The 25,719-nt window shown below is 36.5% G+C and overlaps 1 protein-coding gene across 2 annotated transcripts in view; it reads left to right on the top strand.

The window, feature by feature from the left end:
- Positions 1 to 25,719, top strand: part of BTBD8 (BTB domain containing 8) — a 107,831-nt gene that overhangs the window by 43,825 nt on the left and 38,287 nt on the right. For both annotated transcript variants that reach the window (XM_035018041.1, XM_035018042.1), the window contains 3 exons: positions 6,381 to 6,470; positions 19,864 to 19,944; positions 21,151 to 21,247. In XM_035018041.1, coding sequence (XP_034873932.1) covers positions 6,381 to 6,470; positions 19,864 to 19,944; positions 21,151 to 21,247 — 268 coding nt within the window. The remainder of the gene's footprint in view (positions 1 to 6,380; positions 6,471 to 19,863; positions 19,945 to 21,150; positions 21,248 to 25,719) is intronic.

The raw sequence follows: 25,719 nt of genomic DNA, 5'->3' as shown, positions 1-25,719 counted from the left end.
TTTCTTTCTTTCTTTCTTTCTTCCTTCCTTCCTTCCTTCCTTCCTTCCTTCCTTCCTTCCTTTCTTTTCTTTCTTTTTCTTCCTTCCTTCCTTCCTTTCCTTCCTTTCCATACCATGAGCGGGAGGTCAGGGAGGGGCAGAGGGAGAGAGAGAGAATCTTAAGCAGGCTCCCCTGATGTGGATCTCGATCTTACGACCCTGAAATCATGATTTGTGCCAAAATCAAGATTCGGTCACTCAACCGACTGAGCCACCTAGGTGCCCCCCCACTTGTATTTCTACTAGCAGTGAGTGAGAGTTCCTTTTGGTCCTCATCTTCATCAGTAATTGATATTGTCACTTTTTGAAATTTCAGTCATTCTGTGTACTGGAATCTCATTTTCCTTTTTTTTTTTTTAACTTTTTAAAAATTTTAAGTAGGTTCCATGCCCAACATGGGGCTTGAACTCACAACCCTGAGATCAAGAGTCACATGCTCTACCGACCAAGCTAGCCAGGTGCTCTCATTTTACTTTTCCCTATTGACAGAGGATCTTGAGGATCTTTTCACATGATTATTTGCCATCTGTATATCATTGGGAGTTTTTTGTTCATATCGTTTGCTCATTTTAAATTGGGTTGTTTGTTGTCAAATGTTGAGTTTTAAGAGTTCTTTATATTTTGGACAGAAGTCCTTTATCTTTGTGATTTGCAGATATTTCCTCCCCAAGCCTTGTCTTTTCATTCTCTTAGCGGTGCCTTCTACAGAGCAAAAGTTTTTAACTTTTTTGTTGAGTTAAAATTCTCATATTGTATTTGTTTCAGGCGTTCAACATTATCATTCAATATTTGTGTACATAGTGATCACCACACTAAGTCTAATTACCATCCATCACCATACAAAGTTACAAAAAAATTTTTTCCCTTATGATGAAAACTTTTAAGATTTATTTTTTTGGCAACTTTCGAATACACAATAAAATATTACTGACTGTAGTTGCCAGGCTAAAGTTTTTAATTATAATAGAATCCAACTTATCAGTTTTTTCTTTTATAGATTGTACTTTAATATTGTATCTAAACTCATCACTAAATCCAAGATCCTATGTTTTCTTCTGGAAGTTTAGGGTTTTGTATTTTATATTTAGACCTCTGATCAATTTTGAGTTAACTTTTGTGTAAGTTAAAGAGTTTCTGCGAGTGGATGTCAGATTGTTCTGGAACCATTTGTTGAAAAGACCATCCTTTCTTCACTGAATTGCCATGGTGCTTTTGTCAAAACTCAGTTAACTATATTAGTGTAGATCTATTTCTGGCCTCTGATCTGTGTGTCTCTTCTTTCAAAAATACATGCTGTCTTGAATACTATATAGTTTCTCTTGAAATCAGGTAGTTGGAATCCTCCAACTTTGTTCTTCTTTCCAGTTTTGTATTGGCTATTTTTGGTTCTTGCCTTTACATATAAATTTTATTTATTTTATTTTTTTAAAGACTTTGAGATAGAGCAAGAATGAGTGAGAGAGAGAGAGTACATGTGTGCACGAAGTAGGGGGAGGGGCAGAGGGAGTGGGAGAAGCAGGCTCTCCACTGAGCAGGGAGCCCCACATGGGGCTCCATCCCAGGACCCTGGGTTCATGACCTGAGCCGAAGACACGCTTAACTAACTGAGCCACCCAGGCGCCCCTCCATATAAATTTTAGAATCACTTTGTCAATATCTACAAAATAGCTTTCTGAAATTTTGATTGGAATTGCCTAAATTTTTAAAATCATAAATTGGTGTTGAATTTTGTCAAATGCTTTTCTGCATCTGTTTCAGTGATCACAATTTTTCTCCTTTATTTTGTTAATGTGCTAAATTATATTGCTTGATTTTGAAATGTTAAAGCAATCTTGCATTCCTATAATAATTTCAACTTGATTATGATATTTTATTCAATGTATTTATTGCTGGGTTCAGTTTGCTAATATTTTGTTGAATATATTTGCATCTATGTTTCTGAGAGAAGTCGACCCATAATTTTCCTTTTTTTGTAGTATCCTTGTTAAGTTTAGGTCTCAAGATTATGTTGACTTCATAAAATGAGTTGGAAAGTATTTCTTCTTGTTTTTTTTTTCTATTTTATTTATATTTGATTTTTAATAAAAATTTATTTGAGGAAGATTGATTTTATATCTTCCTTAAATGTTTGACTTTACTGGAGAAGTCATCTTGGCCTGTAATTTTCTTTGTTAAGTAGGTTTTATTTTTATTCTTTTTTTTTGCAGTTTATTATGTTTAGAATTCACATATAATCAAAATCCAATTTGATGAGTTTTTTTGGTTTTTAAAAATTAAAAATTTTATTTTCACTGTAGTTATCATACAGTGTTATATTAATTTCAGGTGTACAATATAGTGATTCAACAATTCTGTATATTACTCAGTGCTCATCATGGTAAGTGTACTCTTAATCCCCCTCACCTACTTCACCCATCCTCCTCCCTTCCTGCCCTCTGGTAGCCATCTGTTTGTTCTCTATAGTTAAGAGTCTGCTTTTTGGTTTGTGTCTTTTTTCCCTTTGTTTTGTTTCTTAAATTCCACATATGAGTGGAATCATACAGTATTTGTCTTTTTCCAACTGGCTTATTTCACTTACTGTTACGGTGTCTCACTCCATCCATGTAGTTGCAAATGGTAAGACGTCATTCCTTTTATATATATTATAAATATATCGCTTCTTTATCCATTCATCATCTATCAGTGAAAACTTGGGCTGCTTCTATAATTTGGCTATTTTAGATAATACTGCTGTAAACATTGGGGTGCCTGTATCCCTTTGAATTAGTATTTCTGTATTCCTGGGTAAATACCTACTAGAGTAATTGCTGGATTGTAAGGTAGTCCTATTTTTAACTTTTGAGCAACCTCCATATTATTTTCCACAATGGCTGTACCAGCTTGTATTCCCATCAACAGTGCATGAGGTTCTTTTTCTGCATATCCTTGCTGACACTTGTTGTTTCTCATGTTTTTTATTTTAGCCATTCTGACAAGTGTGAGGTGATATATCATCGTGGTTTTGATTTGTATTTCCCTGCTAATGAGTGCTGTTGAGCATCTTTTCATGTATCTGTTGGCCATCTATATGTCTTCTTTGTAGAAATGTCTGTTCATGTCTTCTGTTCATTTTTAACTTGGATTGTTTGCTTTTTTGGTGTTGAATTGTATAAGTTCTTTACATATTTTGTATACTGTTTGTTGGATATGTCATTTGCAAATATCTTCTCCCATTCCATAGGTTGTCTTTTAGTTTTGTTGATTGTTTCCTTTGCTGTGCACAAGAATTTTATCTTGATGTAATCCCAATAGTTTATTTTTGCTTTTGTTTCTCTTGCCTTAGGAAACATATATAGAAAAATGTAGCTATGTCCAATGTCAGAATAATTAACTGCCTGTGCTCTCTTCTAGGATTTTTATGGTTTCAGGTCTCACATTTAGGTCCTTAATCCATTTTTTTAATTTTAATTTTTTAAATTTTATTTTATTATGTTATGTTAATCACCATACATTACATCATTAGTTCTTGATGTAGTGTTCCATGATTCGTTGTTTGCATGTAACACCCAGTGCTCCATGCAATACGTGCCCTCCTTAATACCCATCACTGGGCTAACCCATCCCCCCACCCCCCTCCCCTCTAGAACCCTCAGTTTGTTTCTCAGAGTCCATAGTCTCTCATGGTTCATCTCCCCCTCCGATTCCCCCCCTTCATTTTTCCCTTCCTACTATCTTCTTCTTTTTTTTTTTTTTAACATATAATGTATTTGGGGTGGCTGGGTGATAGACATTGGGGAGGGTCCTTAATACATTTTGAGTTTATTTTTGTGTATGGTGTGAGAAAGTGGTCCAGTTTCATTCTTTTGCTTGTAGCTGTCCCATTTCCCCAACACCATTTGTTGAAGAGACTCTCTTTTTGAAAATTAATCCTGTCCAGATTAATCATGGGTTTATCTCTAGGTTCTCTATTCTGTTACATTGATGTATTTGTCTATTTTTTGCCAGTACCATACTGTTTTGATTACTACAGCTTTATAGTATATCTTGAAATCTGGGATTATGATATCTCCAGTTTTGTTCTTTTTCAGAATTGCTTTGTCTGTTTGGGGTCTTTTGTGGTTCCACACACATTTAAGATTATTTGCTTGAATTTAGTGAAAAATGCTGTTGGTATTTTGATAGGGATTGCATTAAATCTGTAGATTGCTTTGGGTAGTATAGACATTTTAAGAATATTTGTCCTTCCAATCCATGAGCATGGAGAATCTTTCCATTTGTTTCCATTGTCTTCATTTTCTGTTATCAGTGTTTTATAGTTTTCAGAGTACAGGTCTTTAACCTCTTTGGTTAGGTTTATTTCTAGGTATCTTATTATTTTTGCTACAATTATAAATGGGATTGTTTTCTTATTTCTCTTTCTGATACTTCATTATGTATAGAAATGCATTGAATTTCTGTATATTGATTATATGTCCTGTGACCTTACTGAATTCATTTATCAGTTCTAGTAGGTTTTTGGCAGAGTCTTTAGGGTTTGCTATATATAGTACGTCATCTGCAGATAGTGACAGTTTTATTTATTCCTCATTAATACAGATGGCTTTTATTTCTTTTTCTTGTCTGATTGCTGTGGCTAGGACTTCCAGTACTATGTTGAATAAAAGTAGTGAGAGTGGAATCCTTGTCTTGTTCCTGACCTTAGGGGAAAGCTCTCAGTTTTTCACCATTGAGTATGATGAAGGCTGTGTGTTTTTTATATATGGCCCTTATGTTGAGGTATGTTCCCTCTAAACCTACTCTCTTGAGGGTTTTTATCATGAATGGATGTTTTACTTTGTCAAATGCTTTTTTTGCATCTATTGAAATGATTATATGGTTTTTATCCTTTCTTCTGTTGATGTGATATATCGCTTTGATTGATTTGCAGTTACTGAACCACCTCAGTAATTGCATCTCAGTAATAAATCCCACTTGATCATGATGAATGATTTTTTTTTTAATGTATTGTTGAATGTGGTTTGCTAATATTTTGTTAAGGAAGGTTTTTTGCATCTACGTTCATCAGAGATATTGGCAATTGCTTCAATGGAAAAAGTTACCTAAAATACTTGGGTCAGCTTTTTTGTCTTCTCTCTTATAATTTGTCTCAAAATCTACCAGGATGGTACCTTTCTGATACCTTCAAATCATTCTTGCTTTCTTAAAAAAATATCTATATATTTATGTGTATGTCTATATGTATCTCCCTTTTTTCCCTAGCTGTTTTCAGGAGTGTTGGTCTGAGACAACCTAGTAAGCCATTGCCAGAAGCATATTTTTCTTCTCCTTGTCCCTCTCCATTCTTCCATACCATTCTCCACTAGAATATAATGTTGTTCTGTGTATCTCATTTAGTGCTACTTAGAATAGTGCCTAGCACAAAATAGAAGTCAATAGATATTTGTTGAATTAAAGAATGAATGGACATTTTATGTGAAAAGATAGAATGGAAATTCAAAAGAAAATATCTTTCTTATCATTTCTCACATCTAAGAGCTGTTCTGTAGCACAATTGGGTAAGTTCTGAACTTGAACTCAGGACCTTTATGGTCCTAGTGCCTTTCTTATTACTCCTCCCTTGCAAATGATTTATTACTCTCTTACTCATGAAAATAGTTTCAATTGTTATTAAAGTTAAAGAGCTTTAAGGGGAAAAATAAAAAAGATAAGGACATTGGAATTAATGTTCTAATTAAGTAATCAAAATATTTAGGTATATTGGGGTGCCTGGGTGGCTCAGTTGGTTAAGTGTCCAACTCTTGATTTCAGCTCACGTCATGATCTCAGGGTTGTGAGATCAAGACCCATGTCAGGCTACCTGCTGGGTGTGTAACCTGCTTAAGATTCTCTTTCTTGGGGTGCCTGGGTGGTTCAGTCATTGGGAGTCTGCCTTTGGCTCAGGTCATGATCCCAGGCTCCTGGGATCGAGCCCCGCATCGGGCTCTCTGCTCAGCAGGGAGCCCATTCTCCCTCTCCCACTCCCCCTGCTTGTGTTCCTTCTCTTGCTATGTCTCTCTCTGTCAAATAAATAAAATCTAAAAAAAAAAAACCCACAAAATTCTCTTTCTTCCCCCCCCTCCTCCTCTCCCTCCACCTCCCATCCCACATATGCATGTGTTCTCTCTCTCTAAAAAACAAAACAAAAAAAATATTTAGGTATAAATATAGGTTTATAATTTTTATTATTATTATAATCCTACCAGTAAATACAAACAAGACAGATTATTATGTTTTAAGAGTTAAGGTGAAGAATTTAATAAAAAATTATATTTTGCATAGTACATAAATGTTTACCTGTGTTTTTTCCCTCCCCTTCCCTTTAGAGCCATTTTAAGTGCCAGATCTAGTTATTTTGCTGCAATGCTGAGTGGCTGTTGGGCTGAAAGCTCCCAAGAGTACATTACTCTTCAAGGGTAAGCATAATTCTTACAGGGCAGCTTGACTGCAAATAATACTTCATACAAAGCACTCTTTATGAATCTGATTTCCCCATGTGTTCAGTGAAATGTTTCTCATGTTGGGGAATTCATCAAAGTACATCTTCCGAAAATGAGAGATAGTACAAAGCATTTAGTAACAGAGATAATGTGTTAGTCTTCTCAGACTGCTATAACAAAATACCACTACTGGGTGGCTTAAACAACAGAAATTTATTTTCTCACAATTTGGCAAGATCAGAGCGCTAGCAAGGTTTGTGTCTTGTGAGAGCTCTTACCTAGGGTTGCAGACAGCTGGTTCTTTGTATGTGCTTAATGGCCTTTCCTTAGTGCATGGGGGCATGGGGAGATGAAAAGAAGGGAGAGAGAGAACTCTCTGGTGTATCTTCTATAAGGACCCTAATTTTATTTTATTTTTAATTTTTATTTATTTATTTATTTATTTATTTATTTATTTATTTATTTTAAAGACTTTATTTATTTATTTGAGAGAGAGAGAGAGCACATGAGAGGGGGGGAGGGTCAGAGGGAGAAGCAGACTCCCTGCTGTGCAGGGAGCCCGATGCGGGACTCGATTCCGGGACTCCAGGATCATGACCTGAGCCGAAGGCAGTCACTCAACCAACTGAGCCACCCAGGCGCCCTATTTTTAATTTTTTTAAAGATTTTATTTATTTATTTGACTGAGAGAGAGCGCAAGTAGGCAGAGTGGCAGGCAGAGGGAGAGGGAGAAGCAGGCTTCCCGCTGAGCAGGGAGCCCGATGCGATGCGGGGCTTGATCCCAGAACCCTGGGACCATGACCTGGCCCGAAGGCAGATGCTTAACGACTGAGCCACCCAGGCGCCCCAAGGACACTAATTTTAGCACATTAGGGCAGGGCCCCACCCTATTACTTCATTTAGCCTTAATTCCTTATAAGCCCCATTTCTAAATATAGCCACATTGGAGGGTTAGGCCTCAGTATATCAATTTGGGTGGGTGGGGCTGTAAATATTCAGTCTGCAAAAGGTAGTTTCTTTTCTTTCTTTCCTTTTTTTTTTTTTTAAAGAGTAATTTGGATAGATGTGGATTTCATTGACCTATCATAAGGCAATGGTGAATCTGCACAATTGGTGGCAGTTTATATAAACTGCCAAGATAGTTATTAGGAGATGAACTAGTACCTTAAATGAGAAAAAGAAACCTTTTTTGGTCACAGATGATCCCTGTGAGAGTCTATAGTATGGGGGAGAGCTTTCTCAGTAGGAAAATTACCTGGGAGTTCTGAGGGAACCCCTCAGCCCTGCATCTTAGCCAGAGGTTTGGGTATGGAATAGTGATAGTGGCAATTCCATGACAATGGATGCACAGGAAGTATTGATCAATTCCTACCATTTATTTGTCACCCTGGCTTTGATCTTGATTCTTGGTTGCAGTCACAATGGCTCTCTTCCGAACTAGAACAGATCTCCAAATGCCTATCATTTTGTAATTTCTCACTCTATAAAAAATGGAATTTTGAAACATTATTTATAAGAATATATAATGTGTTTTTATTTTGTCCTTTTTTTCATATTCATTTAGTAGAAATGAAATGCAAAAGGACTCAATCCCATTTTCTTCATACTAGGGCCTTTTGAAGATTATGTTTTAATTATACTACCACAGTTTCAATACACATATCTCAGTGTATTTTGCAACCTGTCTTTTGGATGTATTTTCAGCAGCTGCCACCATTAGTGATTTCAATTATGTATCCATGGAATCATGTGGATGCCCTTATTACAGTGTGTTTTTTAAAGAAAAAAAAAAAGACTAATGAAATAGTAATAGAGAGACAATAATGGAGGATGTAAAATGGCATATAACCACCAACTTTTTACTTGATATTGCTACTAAAATGAACTTCCTCTCTAACTAATTTGTCCTCCACATATATATGCAGGTTTGTTTTTCTTCTGTTTTTCCTGTCCTTCACTAATATAGCATTAAAACATTACATGAATTGCTTTGGTGATGTTAAAAAAAAAATATTTACATTTAAGTAACACTGTTTCCCTATTTTTCCATCTGAGCTGCTCTTTTTTTTTTATTTAAACTAATTTTAATTGAGATGTAATTGATATATAACATTGTATTCGTTTCAGGTGTACAACATAATGATTGGATTTTTGTATATATTACAAAATGATTATCACAATAAATGTACTTAATATCCATCATCTCACATAGTTATACATATTTTTCTTATGAGAATTTTTAAAATCTACTCTCTTAGCAACTTTCATATATACAATATAGTATTATTAACTGTAGTAACCATGCTGTAAGTTATATCCCTAGGCTTTATTTGTCTTATAACTGGAAATTTGTACCTTTGAACACCTTTACCTTTCACCCACCCTGCCTTTGGCAACCAGGTAGTTTCTGATTATGGAAGCTTTTATATGCCAAGCTAAAGAATGTATTATCCTATGGGTAAAAGGAATGTGTAGATAAAGCAGTGAAATTTTATCATCACTATTGAAAAACAATCTGAAAGATGTATATATCCTACTGATAAGATCGCTTTCTTTATGATGAATTTAAAATATCCACTGAATATAGAAAGAAGAATAGTGCTAGTAGAGGCCAGAGTCTACATTGGTGTAATTTTGGAAACTTGTCCAGGGGCTGTGTTTCAGATGTTTTAGACATCATTTTAAAGAACTGTCAATCCACTCTCATTAGAACTGAATTCAGAAATTCAGTTTTTTATTCTGAATTTTTAAATTCAGAAATTTAAATGGAGAGATAATACTAGTTTGACTCAATGCAACTTCTGACATTCATTAAAAATCACATGATTCTGTGTAGTGAGATAAAAGTCAAAAGAAGAGTATGATTATGGGATCTTATTCTACAGCAGGGGAAAGTAATTTGTAGAAAGCTCATGTCTAGTTTTTTTCCTGGAAGAAATCGTAGTCCCTTGTAGGTTTAGTTACAGTTTTTACTATCTGATACCCATTATGTAGCTCTTTCTTCCTTTCTCCAAATAGATTCTGTCCTCAGCAGTAATAAAACCTTATAGTTACACCATGTATTTTCTGGGCTTCTTCCACATTTACTATGCCCTTTATTTTTAGAATCAGTCTTTTAGAGAGCAGGTTATATTCATATATTGCAGATGAATAAAAACAAGATCAGTTAAGTTAAATATCTTTCTGGAGTCACCTGTTAAATAGGTGCCTGTACTGAATATAAATCACATGGTTTTTGATACTTAATTCAGTGTCCATTCCACCACAGTCACTAAAGAATTTAGAATTTTCCCATTGGCATGGGAACTCTTGAGCTAGTGCAGACTGCTCTTCTACTCCACTGTTTAAATCAGTGATTTTCAAACTTTATCCCATAGGACCCTAAAGTTCTTGGTAGGTATGTTAGGGAACACATGGCATGAGATTGGGATCTGAGGGGAAATCTATATGGGAAGGGGCACTCCTTCAACCAGAGCTGCTCCACTTTTATCTGTTTTATATTGTTTAAGATGACCTCGGAGTTTAGCTATGGGAATAAAGGCAATACTTAATCAGCCCTCGTGAGTGATCAGATTAAACATTCAAAACCCACAGGCTTTTAAAGATGAAGCCTATTTATTAAGAGGTCCGTAGACAAGAAAGAAATAGTATCATCAACTAGTGGTCTCTACTCCCTTACCTGTAATTTTCCATCCTTAATTATGATGGATATGATGGATAAATATCTCCTGTTATAATATGGCTTGACTACCACTGACCAACTTTAGTAACTTGCTCAAGGAAAAGCCAAATATAAGTAGCCAAACTTGTTTCAGAGTTGTATTTGGCTTTCCCTTGAACAAGCTACTAAAGTTGGTCAGTGGTAGTCATTCAGAGAAAGACAAATATCGCATGATTTCACTTATATGTGGAATCCAAAAAACAAAACAAAAGAATAAACAAACAAAAAGCAGAAACAGACCCACAAATACAGAGAACTGATGGTTGCCAGAGTGGGAGGGCATGGGAGTGGGCAAAATGGTTAAAGAGGAGTGGGAGGTACAAGCTTCCAGTTATGGAAAGAATAAGTCCCAGGAATAAAAGGCATGGCATAGGAAATATAATCAATGGTATTGTTTTTTTTTATTATTATTATGTTATGTTGATCACCATACATTACATCATTAGTTTTTGATGTAGTGTTCCATGATTCATTGTTTGCGTATGCAGTGCTCCATGTAGAACGTGCCCTCTTTAATACCCATCACCGGGCTAACCCATCCTCCCACCCTCCTCCCCTCTAGAACCCTCAGTTTGTTTTTCAGAGTCCATCGTCTCTAATGGTTCATCTCCCCCTCCGATTTCCCCTCCTTCATTCTTCCCCTCCTGCTATCTTCTTTTTTTTTTTGCTGAGCAAAATAAGTCAATCAGAGAGAGACATGTATCATATGACCTCACTGATACGAGGAATTCTTAATCTCAGGAAACAGGGTTGCTGGAGGTGGGAGGGATGGGGTGGCTGGTGATAGACATTGGGGAGGGTATGTGCTATGGTGAGCGCTGTGAATTGTGCAAGACCTGTATCTCTGAAACAAATAATACATTATATGTTAGTGGATGGTTTGTAATAGTGTTGCACCGTGACAGATGGTACCTACACTTGAGGTAAGCACAGCATAACATACAGAGTTGCTGAATCATCGTGTTGTATTCTTGAAACTAATGTAACGCTTTGTGTCAACTATACAAAAAAAAAGTGCCATCCAAATAAAAAATACATTGTAGTAGTGCCAGCAATGATCAGGCTCACTCCCCTTACAGTATTTTCCCATCACTTTGGTTGTGGTGAGCAAGTCTCTGCTCCTTACTGGTTCATCTCACCTAGAGCTGCTAGATCCGCAGTGGAGGCTCACTCCTAATTCCCTTATTCACTTCCAGTGCTAACACATTGTAAATAAGGATGCATTTCTTTTTGGCTCAACTGTTTTATCATGTTTGATAAAGCAAGGTTTTCTAACAGTAAAATGAAAGATACTGGGTTTTATATACATCCATTATTATTATCACATAATATGTTTGCTTTTTCCTCTTGTACCACATATCAATTTGTGTTCAAATTACCACCTAAAATGTTTTTAGTGTTGGGGTGCCTGGGTGGCTCAGTCGGTTGAGCGACTGCCTTCGACTCAGGTCATGATCCTGGAGTCCCAGGATTGAGTCCTATGTCGGGCTCCCTGCTCGGTGGGGAGTCTGCTTCTCCCTCCGACCCTCACCCCTCTCGTGGTCTCTCTTTCTCACTCTCTCTCTCTCAAATAAATAAATAAATAAAATCTTTAAAAAAATGTTATTAGTATCATGGGATATAAAGCTGTAGGAAGGCTAAAGGGAATTTAGGAATTTTGAGGCTAAAAGGGATTTAGAAATTTTGCTTTTTAAAAATCACACCTTTTGGGGCATCTGATGGCTCAGTCAGTGAGCAGCTGGCTCTTGGTTTCGGCTCAGGTCATGATCTGGTGGGTGTGAGATTAAGCCCCTCATCAGGCTTCCTGCTCAGCAGGGAGTCTGCTTGAAGGATTCTTTTTCTTCCTCTCCTTCTGCCCCTCCCCCCACTTCTGCACACACACACACACACATACACTCATGCTCTGTGTCTCTCTAAAACAAATAAATAGGGGCACCTGGGTGGCTCAGTTGGTTAAGCAACTGCCTTCGGCTCAGTCATGATCTCAGGGTCCTGGGATCGAGCCCCGCATCGGGCTCCCTGCTCGGTAGGAAGCCTGCTTCTCCCTCTCCCACTCCCCCTGCTTGTGTTCCCTCTCTCGCTGTCTCTCTCTGTGTCAAATAAATAAATAAAATCTTTAAAAAAAAACAAAAAAACAAATAAAGCTTTAAAAAAGTAAATAAAAAATCACAACTCTTAGGAATTTTTATATTATAACAAAGTAATCTACAAAACAAATTCTTTCTTCACATTAGCTTATATTGTGAACCTGAGTAGATGTATCCATGGGTAATGTAGTGTAGTAGAAAGGTCATGGACTTTGGTGTCATTATAGACAGTCCAACATCCAGTCCTAACTTGTTACATGACTTGAGGGACATTGCTTACCTTCCCTGAGTTTCCTGAGGTTACTGGAAGGGTTAAATGAGATAGTACTTGGTATGTAGTATATAGTGTTTATTAATATTTGTCTTTTGTTTTTTTCCTAGATTAGATTATTCTCATTTTCTAGAGAGAAATGGGTTCAAGTAAGGGCCATTACCAGTACCAGGACAACAATGCCTGCTTTGCTTGATTAGCAGCCCTTTTTGGAACTGTGCCATTGTTGTATGTCTGCAGGATGTTTTCTGCAGTAGATTAGAATGAAATCCTGTCTGTCCTTACAGAAAAGAATCACAGTGTTTTTAATGAGTTGGTAACTTATAGACATAATGCATGTGATATTTTTCAAGAGGGACAGCCTTCAATAAATTGAGGTAGGAATAGTAGAGTCCCCTAATCCTCATTCTACCTATGCCCTGGTATTAGGAGGTGGAAGGAAGTTCTCCAGTTTTGGTGGAAGAAGGGGGAAATTTTTGACATCCTGCACTAGAAATTGAACCATAGCCAATATTTCTGTAACTCCACATATTTACATTTTATGTAAATAGAAGTCTTTCAGTGGTGGCTTGGGGCTTTGGAGCATAAATTCGGATTTTCTCATCTCCCTTGGAGATTCCTGGGATTGCACTGATTTTTCAGGATGATCTTTTGAAATATAAATTATCTATATTTCTCTTCTGACTAAAATTGTTCAGTGCCTTCTTATCACAGAATTAAATCTTTACCACAACCTGTAAGACTCTATATGGTCTGGCCCCTCGGTTTTCTCCATACTATTCCACCTCAAGTTACTGTAGCCCAACTCTCCAGTTACCCTCTTTTATATTATCTTGTTGTGTTATTTTCATGGTACTTTTATTATTAAAATTGTCTTCTTTATATATTTGTTTATATATTTACTGTCCATGTCCTCCCTCTAGAATGTAAGCTTCTTGTATCCTCAAGGTCTAGAATAGAGCCTATCATTCAGTAAATATTGAATGTGAATGAACTAACTTATAAATAAGTCCTTATGTTACTTTAGCCCACACACAAAGAATCCTTAAACTTTAGGAAGCACACATGAAGCACAGAGATTTTAGTAGATGAAATGCATGTTTATTCTCTGGTCTTAGAGCTCTGATAGATTTTTCTCCCTGAGTGTATGTAATGTTTTCATCTCCTAAAAGCTTTTATTCTGATTACATTTAAATGGGGATAGTGTTTCAGTCTTTCCATTTAAATTGTGGGCTTTTGAAGTGATTTGTTGTTTTTCTAGGCCAGTTGATTATGTCATTATAAATACTTTTAGTAAAAATACAGATGATTTACAACACTGTAATGAAAATGCAGTTTAGTAAAACATCTGTAAAACTGCAGGAAAGTGGTTTCTTGTCATTTTTATAACTATCATATATTGATATATAAGCTCAAATGTCTAGATTTTGCTATTTATTTTAATAAAACTACTTTTGTTTTTATTTAGTCATTATTATCTTTTACTTAAATATGTCAAGTCTTAAAAGAAACTATTATTTAAACATAAATGACCAATTCTCATTAACAATAAGAATGGCTCTTGAAATTTTGAGGGAAAGTGCATGGAATAGTATACATTGTAATAATTATGCTAGTGTTCTAGATTAACAGACTACAGATAATGTGACATAATTATTCTGAGATCACATCTTCTCATATCCATAGTATATAAATAAGAATATGTAGAGATTTGACTTTTTTCCTAAGCATTAAAGATGTGGAGTTTTTGAATCAGCAGAAACCAGTACTTATCCATAGTAGGGTCCAGTAAATGTGTATTAAATTAATTGAAAAATACTTTCATGAGTATTTTATAGTTTTCTGAGTACAGATTCGTTGCCTCTTTGGTTAGATTTATTCCTGGGTATCTTATGGTTTTGGGTGCAATTATAAATGGGATCGACTCCTTAATTTCTTCTGTCTTGTTGTTGGTGTATAGGAATGTCACTGATTTCTGTGCATTGATTTTATATCCTGCCACTTTACTGAATTCCTGTATGAGTTCTAGCAGTTTTGGGGTGGAGTCTTTTGAGTTTTCCACATAAAGTATCATATCATTTGCGAAGAGTGAGAGTTTGACTTCTTTGCCAATTCGGATGCCTTTTATTTCTTTTTGTTGTCTGATTGCTGTGGCTAGGACTTCTAATACTATGTTGAATAGCAGTGGTGATAGTGGACATCCCTGCCGTATTTCTGACCTTAGGGGAAAAGCTCTCAGTTTTTCCCCATTGAGAACGATATTTGCTGTGGGTTTGTCATAGATGGCTTTTATGATATTGAGGTATGTACCCACTATCCCTATACTCTGAAGAGTTTTGATCAAGAAAGGATGCTGTACTTTGTCAAATGCTTTTTCTGCATCTATTGAGAGGATCATATGGTTCTTGTTCTTTCTTTTATTAATGTATTGTATCACATTGATTGAAATTGAGGAAGACACAAAGAAATGGAAAAACATTCCATGCTCATGGATTAGAAGAACAAATACTGTGAAGATGTCAACACTACCTACAGCAATCTACACATTTAATGCAATCCCTATCAAAATACCATCAACTTTTTTCAAAGAAATGGAACAAATAATCCTAAAATTTGTATGGAACCAGAAAAGACCCCGAATAGCCAGAGGAATGTTGAAAAAGAAAAGCAAAGCTGGTGGCATCACAATTCCAGACTTCAAGCTGTATTACAAAGCTGTCATCATCATGACAGTATGGTACTGGTACAAAAACAGATACATAGATCAATGGAACAGAATAGAGAGCCCAGAAATGGACCCTCAACTCTATGGTCAACTAATCTTCAACAAAGCAGGAAAGAATGTCCAATGGAAAAAAGACAGTCTCTTCAACAAATGGTGTTGGGAAAATTGGACAGCCACATGCAGAAGAATGAAACTGGACCATTTCCTTACACCACACACAAAAATAGACTCAAAATGGTTGAAAGACCTAAATGTGAGACAAGAGTCCATCAAAATCCTAGAGGAGAACACAGGCAGCAACCTCTTCAACCTCAGCCGCAGCAGCTTCTTCCTAGAAACATCGCCAAAGGCAAGGGAAGCAAGGACAAAAATGAACTCTTGGTACTTCATCAAGATAAAAAGCTTTTGCACAGCAAAAGAAACAGTCAACAAAACCAAAAGACAACTGACAGAATGGGAGAAGATATTTGTAATGACCTATCAGATAAAGGGCTAATATCCAAAATCTATAAAGAACTTATCAAACTCAACACCCAAAGAACAAATGATCCAATCAAGAAATGGGCAGAAGACATGAACAGATATTTTTCCAAAGAAGACATCCAAAGTGCTCAGTATCGCTCGGCATCAGGGAAATCCAAATCAAAACCTCAATGAGATACCACCTCACACCAGTCAGAAGGGCTAAAATTAACAAATGACAGATGTTGGCGGGGATGTGGAGAAGGGAACGCTCCTACACTGTTGGTGGGAATGCAAGTTGGTGCAGCAACTCTGGAAAACAGTATGGAGGTTCCTCAAAAAGTTGGAAATAGAGCTACCCTACAACCCAGCAATTGCACTACTGGGTATTTACCCCAAAGATACAAATGTAGGGATCCAAACGGGTATGTGCACCCCGATGTTTATAGCAGCAATGTCCATAATAGCCAAACTATGGGAAGAGCCCAGATGTCCATCGACAGGTGAATGGATAAAGAAGATGTGGTATATCTATACAATGGAATATTAAGCAGCCATCAAAAGGACTGAAATCTTGCCATTTACAATGACGTGGATGGAACTGGAGGGTATTATGCTGAGCGAAATAAGTCAATCAGAGAAAGACATGTATCATATGGTCTCACTGATATGAGGAATTCTTAATCTCAGGAAACAAACTGAGGGTTGCTGGAGTGGTGGGGGGTGGGAGGGATGGGGTGGCTGGGTGATAGACACTGGGAAGGGTATGTGCTATGGTGAGCACTGTGAATTGTGTAAGACTGTTGAATCACAGACCTGTACCTCTGAAACAAATAATATATGTTAAAAAAAAAAAAAAGAAGAAGAAGAAGATAGTAGGAAGGGAAAAATGAAGGGGGAGAATTCGGAGGGGGAGGCGAACCATGAGAGACTATGGACTCTGAAAAACAAACTGAGGGTTCTAGAGGGGAGGGGGTGAGGGATGGGTTAGCCTGGTGATGGGTATTAAAGAGGGCACATAATGGAGCACTGGGTGTTATACACAAACAATGAATCATGGAGCACTACCTCAAAAACTAATGATGTAATGTATGGTGATTAACATAACATAATAAAATAAAATTAAAAAATAACTGAAAAATACTTGTATATTTTCAACTCAGTATTCCTCTGAAGGGTTAGGAAGATGCCATAAGTGCCTTAACAAGCCATTCATTAAACATTCTTCAAACGTTTATTGAGCATCTGTTATAAGATAATAGAATCAAACACCTTTCTGAGTCCTACCCTGTGGGACTCCATTTCTTTTCTTCTTGCCTTCCTTCTTTCTTTCCTTTAGCAGATATTAGATACTGTGCTTAACAAACTGTAGGAATCTTATCAGCGCTGATTCCACTGCAGAGCTCCAGTATTGTGTAGGGGAAGAAAATTCTCATCCTGGGGGATACTGAATCAATGCTGACATTCGGCTGCTACTAGAAATGCAAGGATAAATCTAAAATACAGCCTGCCCCAACAGAACTCAGTCTAAAGGAGAAACAAATGTGTAAACAAAGATATTACAAGTCAGTTTGATAAATGTGATAATGGAAATGTATAGTATAGTGTACTGCTTAAGAGCCTACACTTTGGAGTCAGTCAGCCTGGATTTAAATTATAGTGTATCACTAGCCATTTGACCTTGGGCAAGTTACTTAATTTCAGTTTTTCATTTATAAAATAAGACTAATAATAATATCTGTTATTGAGTTATGATTAAATGAGCAAATGGCATTCAAAATACTTATTAGCTCAGTAACTGGCTCATAAGTGCTCAATAAATGTTAGTTATTACTCTTTACCATTCAGTGATTTTTTTTTCTTTTTTTTTTTTGGCCTTGGGGACATTAAAGAAACAATCAGAGATAAAGAGCCACATGTCTGGTGTCTGCAAGATGAAATAAGTAGAGAGGGAGAGCATTTTAAACAGTAAACAGATATACTATGGCATAGATGTATAAAGAATTGTAAGTAGTTCAGGTATAGGAAATGAGTAGTTCATTTTTCTTGGAACAGCTTCTAGAGAGGGAGAACTAGAGGTAAGATGATCAAAGAACACTATATACCAAGCTAAGGAATTTGGACTTTTTTTCTATGGGCTATGGAGAATTGTTGAAGGGTTTTCACTTTAATAGCAGTGTGGGAAATGGGATATGAAGAGATTATTTCAGGTAGGAAACCAGCATGAGAGAGAAGATATAGTCATAGTACAGATGAGAGAAAATGAGGCTAACCCAGAGTAGTGAGAGGAGAAATAGACAGCAAAGGCTGAATTCAAGAAATTTTGAAGGTATAAGTGATGTGATATAATGAGGGAGAAGATTAAGATGAATCTCAGCCTCTTAGGTATGTAGATGATAATCTAGATGGTATTAGAGTTGGGGTGGGCAAATAATATACTTTATTCCTGATCAAAATAATATGAAAGAACTAGCAGATGAAGTAAGAAAACATATCCTTTATTATTATTATTATTTTTAAGGATTTTATTTATTTTAGAGAGAATGTGTGTGCAAGCAGGGGGAGGGGCAGAGGGAAAGAGAGGGAGAGAATCTCAAGCAGACTTCCTGCTGAGCATAGAGTCCTCTGCGGGCTCCCTCTCTTGACCCTGAGATCATGACCTGAGCCAAAATCAAGGGTCAATGCCCAGGTGCCCTAACATTTCCTTTATTATAGATAAAAACTGTTAAAGCAGTAAAATGTGTGTTAATGCAAGAACCAAAGTTTACTTGCTTACTATGTCCCTTCTGTGACAACCCACCCAAAAGAAAGTCTGAAATTGTATAGTAGATGCACTTCTTCCCAATCACCTCTTCATGCTTGTTCAGAGAAGAAAGGAAAAAGGAAATCCAGTTACCTCTCATTTTGAGTTCCTCCTGACCAATGACCAGTGATTGTTGCCCATGAACCAGATAATTCAGTCCCCTTTACCAGAGGCAGAGGGTATGACAAGATGCAAGAAGCCCTATAACAGTACTATGAACAAAATAGGAATAGCAGAAAGAAGACTGAGTCTGGGGCATGGGGGTAGGTAGGGAAGAGGTAGGAGGCCGTGAATTCAGTTTGAGATCCAGTAGTCAGTAGGACATAAAAATTATCACTCCAGACTACTTCTTAAGTCATATCTTTACTTTTCATCTGTATAAAGAGGATGCTGGTCAAACTAGAGCAGCTGGATAGGTATTACACATTCAGAAATCTGTACAGCGTAACAAGAATCTAGTGTATAGAGTTGTTTATCTGAGGCTTTAAGAAGACCAGAGGCCATTTGTCAGTGATGCTGGGGAGAGAATTTCCTAATGAGCAAGAGATTGTATTGTGACCTCTCACATCCCTTCTAACTCTAAAAGTTAGTTACAGGGGTGCCTGGGTGGCTCAGTTGGTTAAACATCTGTCTTCACCTCAGGTCAAGATTCCAGGGTCCTGGGATTGAGACCCTTTTCAGTCTCCTTGCTCAGTGGGGAGTCTGCTTCTCCCTCTCCCTCTGCTGTTCCCCCTGCTTGTGTTCTCTCACTCTCCCTGTCAAATAAATAAATAAAATCTTTAAAAAATAAAAAACAAAAGTTCATTACAGAAGATGCTCAACAAGTACCAGTGATTTGATAACATACTAATAACATTTTATTACTTATATAAAAATCTATAGCTGCATTTATACTTAATTTTAAATTAATGGAATAACTGGATGTTATTTGAAGAATATATTCTTCAGATAAAAGTGAGATTAAAACTTTTCTTGGCTAGGGGCGCCTGGGTGGCTCGGTCGTTAAACGTCTGCCTTCGGCTCCGGTCATGATCCTGGGGTCCTGGGATTGAGCCCTGTATCAGGCTCCCTGTTCAGCAGGGAGTCTGCTTCTCCCTCTCCCACTCCCCCTGTTTGTGTTCCCTCTCTAGCTGTCTTTTTCTCTCTTTCAAATAAATAAATAAAATCTTTTAAAAAAACAAAAAAGCAAAAAAAACCCCTTTATCTTGGCTAAAATTTTTTAGAAAATAGAATGTATCATTGATATCAGTTAAACCTTAATTATTTCTGGATTTGAATTAAGTTTTCTTTTATTTTTCAGTATAAACCATGTGGAAATGAATGTTATGATGCATTTTATATATGGAGGAACTTTGGACTTTCCAGACAAAGCTAATGTTGGGTATGTATTACTTTTTAGTGATTTTTAAATATAAAAGTATTACTACTTTGTGGTTTCTGCTTTGTTGAGCTATGTTTTAAAGTACCAGTGAAATAAAAGCTTCACTTTTATTATTTTGCCATATCTTGTGTGTTGGGAATATCTAAAAACAATGTCACCTTATTTAGAAGAAAAGATGATCTAGCAACTCACAGTGATAAGATTAAGACTCAAATTTTATTAGAAAAATCTTATTTGTTTTAAAAAATAAATAACAGGTTTTTATAAAGTAAAATTGAATCTTTATCAAATTTCAAACAGTTCTCTTACTACTTTATTTTTAAATTTTAGGATTACTCTCTTAAACAGCAAAAGAAAAGAAAAAGAAAAACCTTAAAATTACTTTAAGAATATAGGTATCTTAAAGACCAACAATGGTTATTAAGTGCTCTTTAGTGAAATGCCATCTAAGTTGCTAAAATCATACCGGAAGTGAAATCTACCTTGTTCTTCTAATTTTTTGGATGTCCTCTTCTTTTATTGCTGTTCTAATATCAAACAAATGAAAGCTGCTCTTTTAATTTAAATATTCATTGGTTCCTTTAATTACAAACTGAATAAATATGATTTTGGAGGGAAAGTGTCATGACTCAGGGGATTAAATACTGAAGTTTCCCCCCTGGAAACCTATGTGAAATTCTATCATGCTCTTAACGCTTGTCAGTTTCCTAAGTACCTAAAGTAAGTGTGGTGCTGGGAAATACTTGCCAAATGAAAGAAGCAATGGAAACTCTCAGAGTCATTGGATACTGTTTCCAATCTTAAGGTCATTTGTAGAGATTTTCAATATGATAAGCATCAATTAATTACCCTTCTCCTAAGTAAGTTTTTATTATACAAATTTGTTGCAAAGAGTTAACTTTTACAGCCTTTGAAACAGCGTCCTGAACTTTGATATATATGTCACTGAAAATATGAGGGGAATTTGATTGAAACATCTCCAGATTTACTTCTTGTTATTCTCTACTAACCAAGTCATGTGAAAGTGCTTTCAGCTTTTGACCTTTGTCCTTTTTATTATTCATAAAGGTTATCTATTATGTAGGGCAGAAAGTTAGAGTTAAAATAATTTAGATTATTTTTCTAAACAGACTATATATTATCAGGAAATTATTGTGTTATTCCTTGGTTTTCAAATTGGAGAATTAACATCTATTTTTATTTTAGTCAGATACTCAATATGGCTGATATGTATGGACTAGAAGGATTAAAAGAAGTAGCAATCTATATTTTAAGAAGAGATTACTGTAATTTCTTTCAGAAGGTAATTATTGAGTCTCAGAAATCTTGTACCCAATGCTTAAAGTCACCCATTATTACCTACTAAATTTTTAACCCTGATAGTGAATAGTGCTTTGAATCTTAAAACAGTAAGTCAATTTAACTTATGGGAACTCTAACTTATGGGAAACAGCTCATATGGTATGTTTGCAAAAAACTAGAAATGAATTCAGTTCATTTAAGTAAAATAAAATCGACATGGGGTTTATTGAAAGGATATAGGAATATCCTTTATAATTCAAAGGTAGAATATACACCTGGGACTCAGGGTTTGGAATTAAGGAAGTAGGGACCAAAGTTACCTTCTCCATTTATCAAAACACATTTATCACAAGTGTTACATTGGGTCTTTTCCCTGAAAGTACACTCTTCCTTTCTGTGACTTCTCTTTATAGCATGTACTTGGGTGGAATATATTTCTCTCAGTCTCCTCAGGTGGAGTATGAATACTAACTTTTAACTTTAGTTTATGCAAACATAAATTTATTGTCTAAAGAAAGATCTCATACTGTGCATTTGTACAGATGCCATTTTGTACATTATTCTTAGATTCTCCATTGTTTTAATTTACACTGTGACTGATAGGTTATTTTTTATTTTCTAATTTATGCTTTTCTACATTTTCTAAATTTTCTATAGTGGTCATGTATTACTTTTTTAAGATTTTATTTATTTATTTGAGAAGGGGAGAGAGAGAGAGAGCACGAGCAGGGGGGAAGGGACAGGGAAGAGGGAGAAGCAGGCTCCCCACTGAGCAAGGAGCCTGAAGCAGGGCTTGATCCCAGGACCCTGGGAGCATGACCTGAGCCTAAGGCAGACGGTTAACCGACTGAGCCACCCAGGAGCCCCCATGTATTACTTTTATAATCAACAGAAAAATAAATCATAGAAGAATTGTTTTAATCAGCATTTCCTTCTTATTGGGTACTTGAGACAATAGTATGCATTGTATGAATTTTAATTAGGTAATTTGAATAATTTGAATAACATTTAAATTTAGATTTTTGTCTTAGGTAGGACTTTTCCTATCTCTATATAAGTTGTAGCTGAGGAAGTACCCCATGGACTAAAACAGAGCCATGAATAGTTGCATATAGCACCACCTCCACTATCACCCACTCAGGGTTTACTGAGAAACAGTTAAACTCCTCAGCTACCTTTAATCAGTCATTCATTCCAGTCTCTAGAAGTAAGGGACTAGAAGAAGGAGGGTGGTCCATGGTGTCTTCAACTTTGTAGAAGGTGAAGGATTAAGGATTCTGATGAAAGATTTTCCTTCTCATTCATCTGCTTCCCCCATCTTCCCAGCCAAGTGAAAGTTAGGAGGGAGATAAAAGCATATCCTGAATAAAGATTAAAGATAGAGGGTATCTGCAATGAGGAGATATGTCTTATCCCTCAGATGGACATATACCACATCTGTAAAGCCAGCCTACTCTGGAGCTTCCATTAAAGAATAGGAGAAAATGGTAAGAGATTTCTTGGGAGAGTCTGGAATATGCCTGAGAAACCAGTGAGAGTATACTCAAATGTGGGGATTTCTAAAGGGAGAAGCCAGTACTAGCTTGGTTATTAGGGACAATAGATATTGTCATATATAGAAGAAAGTATGGGGCATCTGCTCCACACCCCAGTTACACATGGTAGGCAGGGATCTTAGTGGTTCTGTGAAGATTAGAGGATGCTGGTACAGGGCCAAATGATGCTGTGTCCCACCTAGGGAAGTGCTGTGCATCATGAACCACTAAAAGAACCCTTATCCACTGAGAGGCTAGGGTGAAATTCAGTGTGCTCCTAAAAGAGTCATCAGCAAAGACCATCAACATTTTAATTAGAGCAAACTCAGTGACATCAACCTACTACCATGTTGTGTCTGGTTAGTTATATGGCCATCCATGGCCCCATCTGTAGCCCTCTTCCACAAGAGTTAGACCCAGAAAATGGAGGAGGAGACCAGACCATGTTCTCTATTTCCTATTCCAGATCTCCCCAACTGTAAATGTAGTCAGTGATGGGGGAGAGAAAGATGTAAGGTAAAATATAAAATAGGTGTTTAAACAGTACTGTGCTGAATTCCAATATCAAAAATAACCAGAAAATACTGGAATTTGCCTATAATATCATTAAGAGATGGGGAAAAAAGGAATTTGACACAGCATAGTTGTCAGCACTAATTGCGAAAAAAGTTTTATCTTATTATCTCCTCTGAACTGAGACTCCTTAATAAACCAATTACATATAACATTTTTAAAAAAAAATCTCTTATGGATAGCCTTTGGACCATTGCCTCTAGTTTTTAATATGTTTATGAGTATGTATAGGTTTTTATTTTATTTTATTTTATTATGTTAGTCACCATACAGTACATCATTTGTTTTTGATGTTCCATGATTCATTATTTGCGTATAACACCTAGTGCTCATTACAACACATGCCCTCCTTAATACCTATCAGCAGGCTACCTGCTCCCCCTCTCCCCTCTGAAACCCTCAGATTGTTTCCTGGAGTCCATAGTCTCTCATGGCTCATCTCCCCCTCTAATTCCTCCCCCTTCCTTTTTCCCTTCCTTCTCCTAATGTCCTCCATGCTATTCCTTATGTTCCACAAATAAGTGAAACCGTATGATAATTGACTTTCTCTGCTTGACTATTTCACTTAGCATAATCTCCTCCAGTCCCATCCATGTTGATGTAAAAGTTGAGTATTCATCCTTTCTGATGGCTGTATATATGGACCACATCTTCTTTATCCATTCGTCTGCTGAAGGGCATCTCGGCTCTTTCCACAGTTAGGCTATTGCAGACATTGCTGCTATGAACGTTGGGGTGCATATGGCCCTTCTTTTCACTACATCTGTGTCTTTGGGGTAAATACCCGGTAGTGTAATTGCTGGGTCATAGGGTAGCTCTATTTTTAATTTTTTGAGGAACCTCCACACTGTTTTCCAAAGTGGCTGTACCAACTTGCATTCCCACCAACAGTGTAAGAGAGTTCCCCTTTCTCCACAACCTCTCCAACATCTGTTGTTTCTTGCCTTGTCAATTTTTGCCATTCTAATTGGTGTAAGGTGCTATCTCAATGTGGTTTTGATTTAATTTCCCTGATGGCTAAACATGATGAACATTTTTTTATGTGTCTGTTAGCCATTCGTATGTCTTCTTTTGAGACGTGTCTGTTCATGTCTTCTGCCCATTTTTTGACTTGATTATTTGTTTTTTGGGTGTTGAGTTTGAGAAGTTCTTTATAGATCTTGGATATCAGCCCTTTGTCTGTAGTGTCCTTTGCAAAAATCTTCTCCCATTCTGTGGGTTGCCCCTTTGTTTTGTTGACTATTTCCTTTGCTTTGCAGAAGCTTTTTATCTTGATGAAGTCCCAACAGTTCATTTTCACTTTTATTTCACTTGCCTTTGGAGATGTATCTTGAAAGAAGTTGCTGTGGCCGATGTCAAAGAGGTTACTGCCTGTGTTCTCCTCTAGGATTTTGATGGACTCCCGTCTCACATTGAGGTCTTTCATCCATTTTGAGTTCATCTTTGTGTATGGTGTAAGAGAATGGGTTGAGGTTCATTCTTCTGTATATAGTTGTCCAATTTTCCCAGCGCCATTTATTGAAGAGACTGTCTTTTTTCCATTGCATATTTTTTCCTGCTTTGTCGAAGATTATTTGACCATAGAGTTGAGGGTCTGTATTTGGGCTCTCTATTCTGTTCCATTGGTCTATGTGTCTGTTTTTGTGCCAGTACCATGCTGTCTTGGTGATCACAGCTTTGTAATATAGCTCGAAACCGGGCAACGTGATGCCCCCACCTTTGTTTTTCTTTTTCAACATTTCCTTCGCGATTCACTGTCTTTTCTGATTCCATACAAATTTTAGGATTGTTTGTCCAGCACTTTGAAAAATGTGATTGGAATTTTGATCGGGATGGCGTTGAGGGTATAGATTGCTCTGGGCAGCATAGACATTTTAACAATGTTTATTCTTCTGATCCATGAGCATGGAATGTTTTTCCATCTTTTTGTGTCTTCTTCATTTCTTTCATGAGTGTTCTATAGTTCCTAGAGTATAGATCCTTTACCTCTTTGGTTAGGTTTATTCCGAGGCATCTTAGGGTTTTTGGTGCTATTGTAAATGGAATTGTTTCTCTAATTTCTCTTTCTACAGTTACATTGTTAGTGTATAAGAAAGCAACTGATTTCTGTGCATTGATTTTGTATCCTGCCACACTACTGAATTGCTGTATGAGTTCTAGTAATTTGGGGGTGGAGTCTTTTGGGTTTTCCACATAAAGTATCATGTCATCTGCAAAAAGAGAGAGTTTGACTTCTTCTTTGCCAATCTGAATACCTTGTATTTCTTTTTGTTGTCTTTTTGTTGTTATTGCTGTTGCTAGGACTTCTAGTACTATATTGAACAATAGTGGTGAGAGCGGGCATCCTTGTCATGTTCCTGATCTT

The sequence above is a fragment of the Mirounga leonina genome, unplaced genomic scaffold (genome assembly GCF_011800145.1).
Source record: "Mirounga leonina isolate KUSES-001 unplaced genomic scaffold, KU_Mleo_1.0 Mir_173, whole genome shotgun sequence".
Classification (NCBI taxonomy): Eukaryota; Metazoa; Chordata; class Mammalia; order Carnivora; family Phocidae; genus Mirounga; species Mirounga leonina.
The sequence above is the reverse complement of the archived record's forward strand: the minus strand, read 5'-3'. Positions and strand labels throughout refer to the sequence as shown.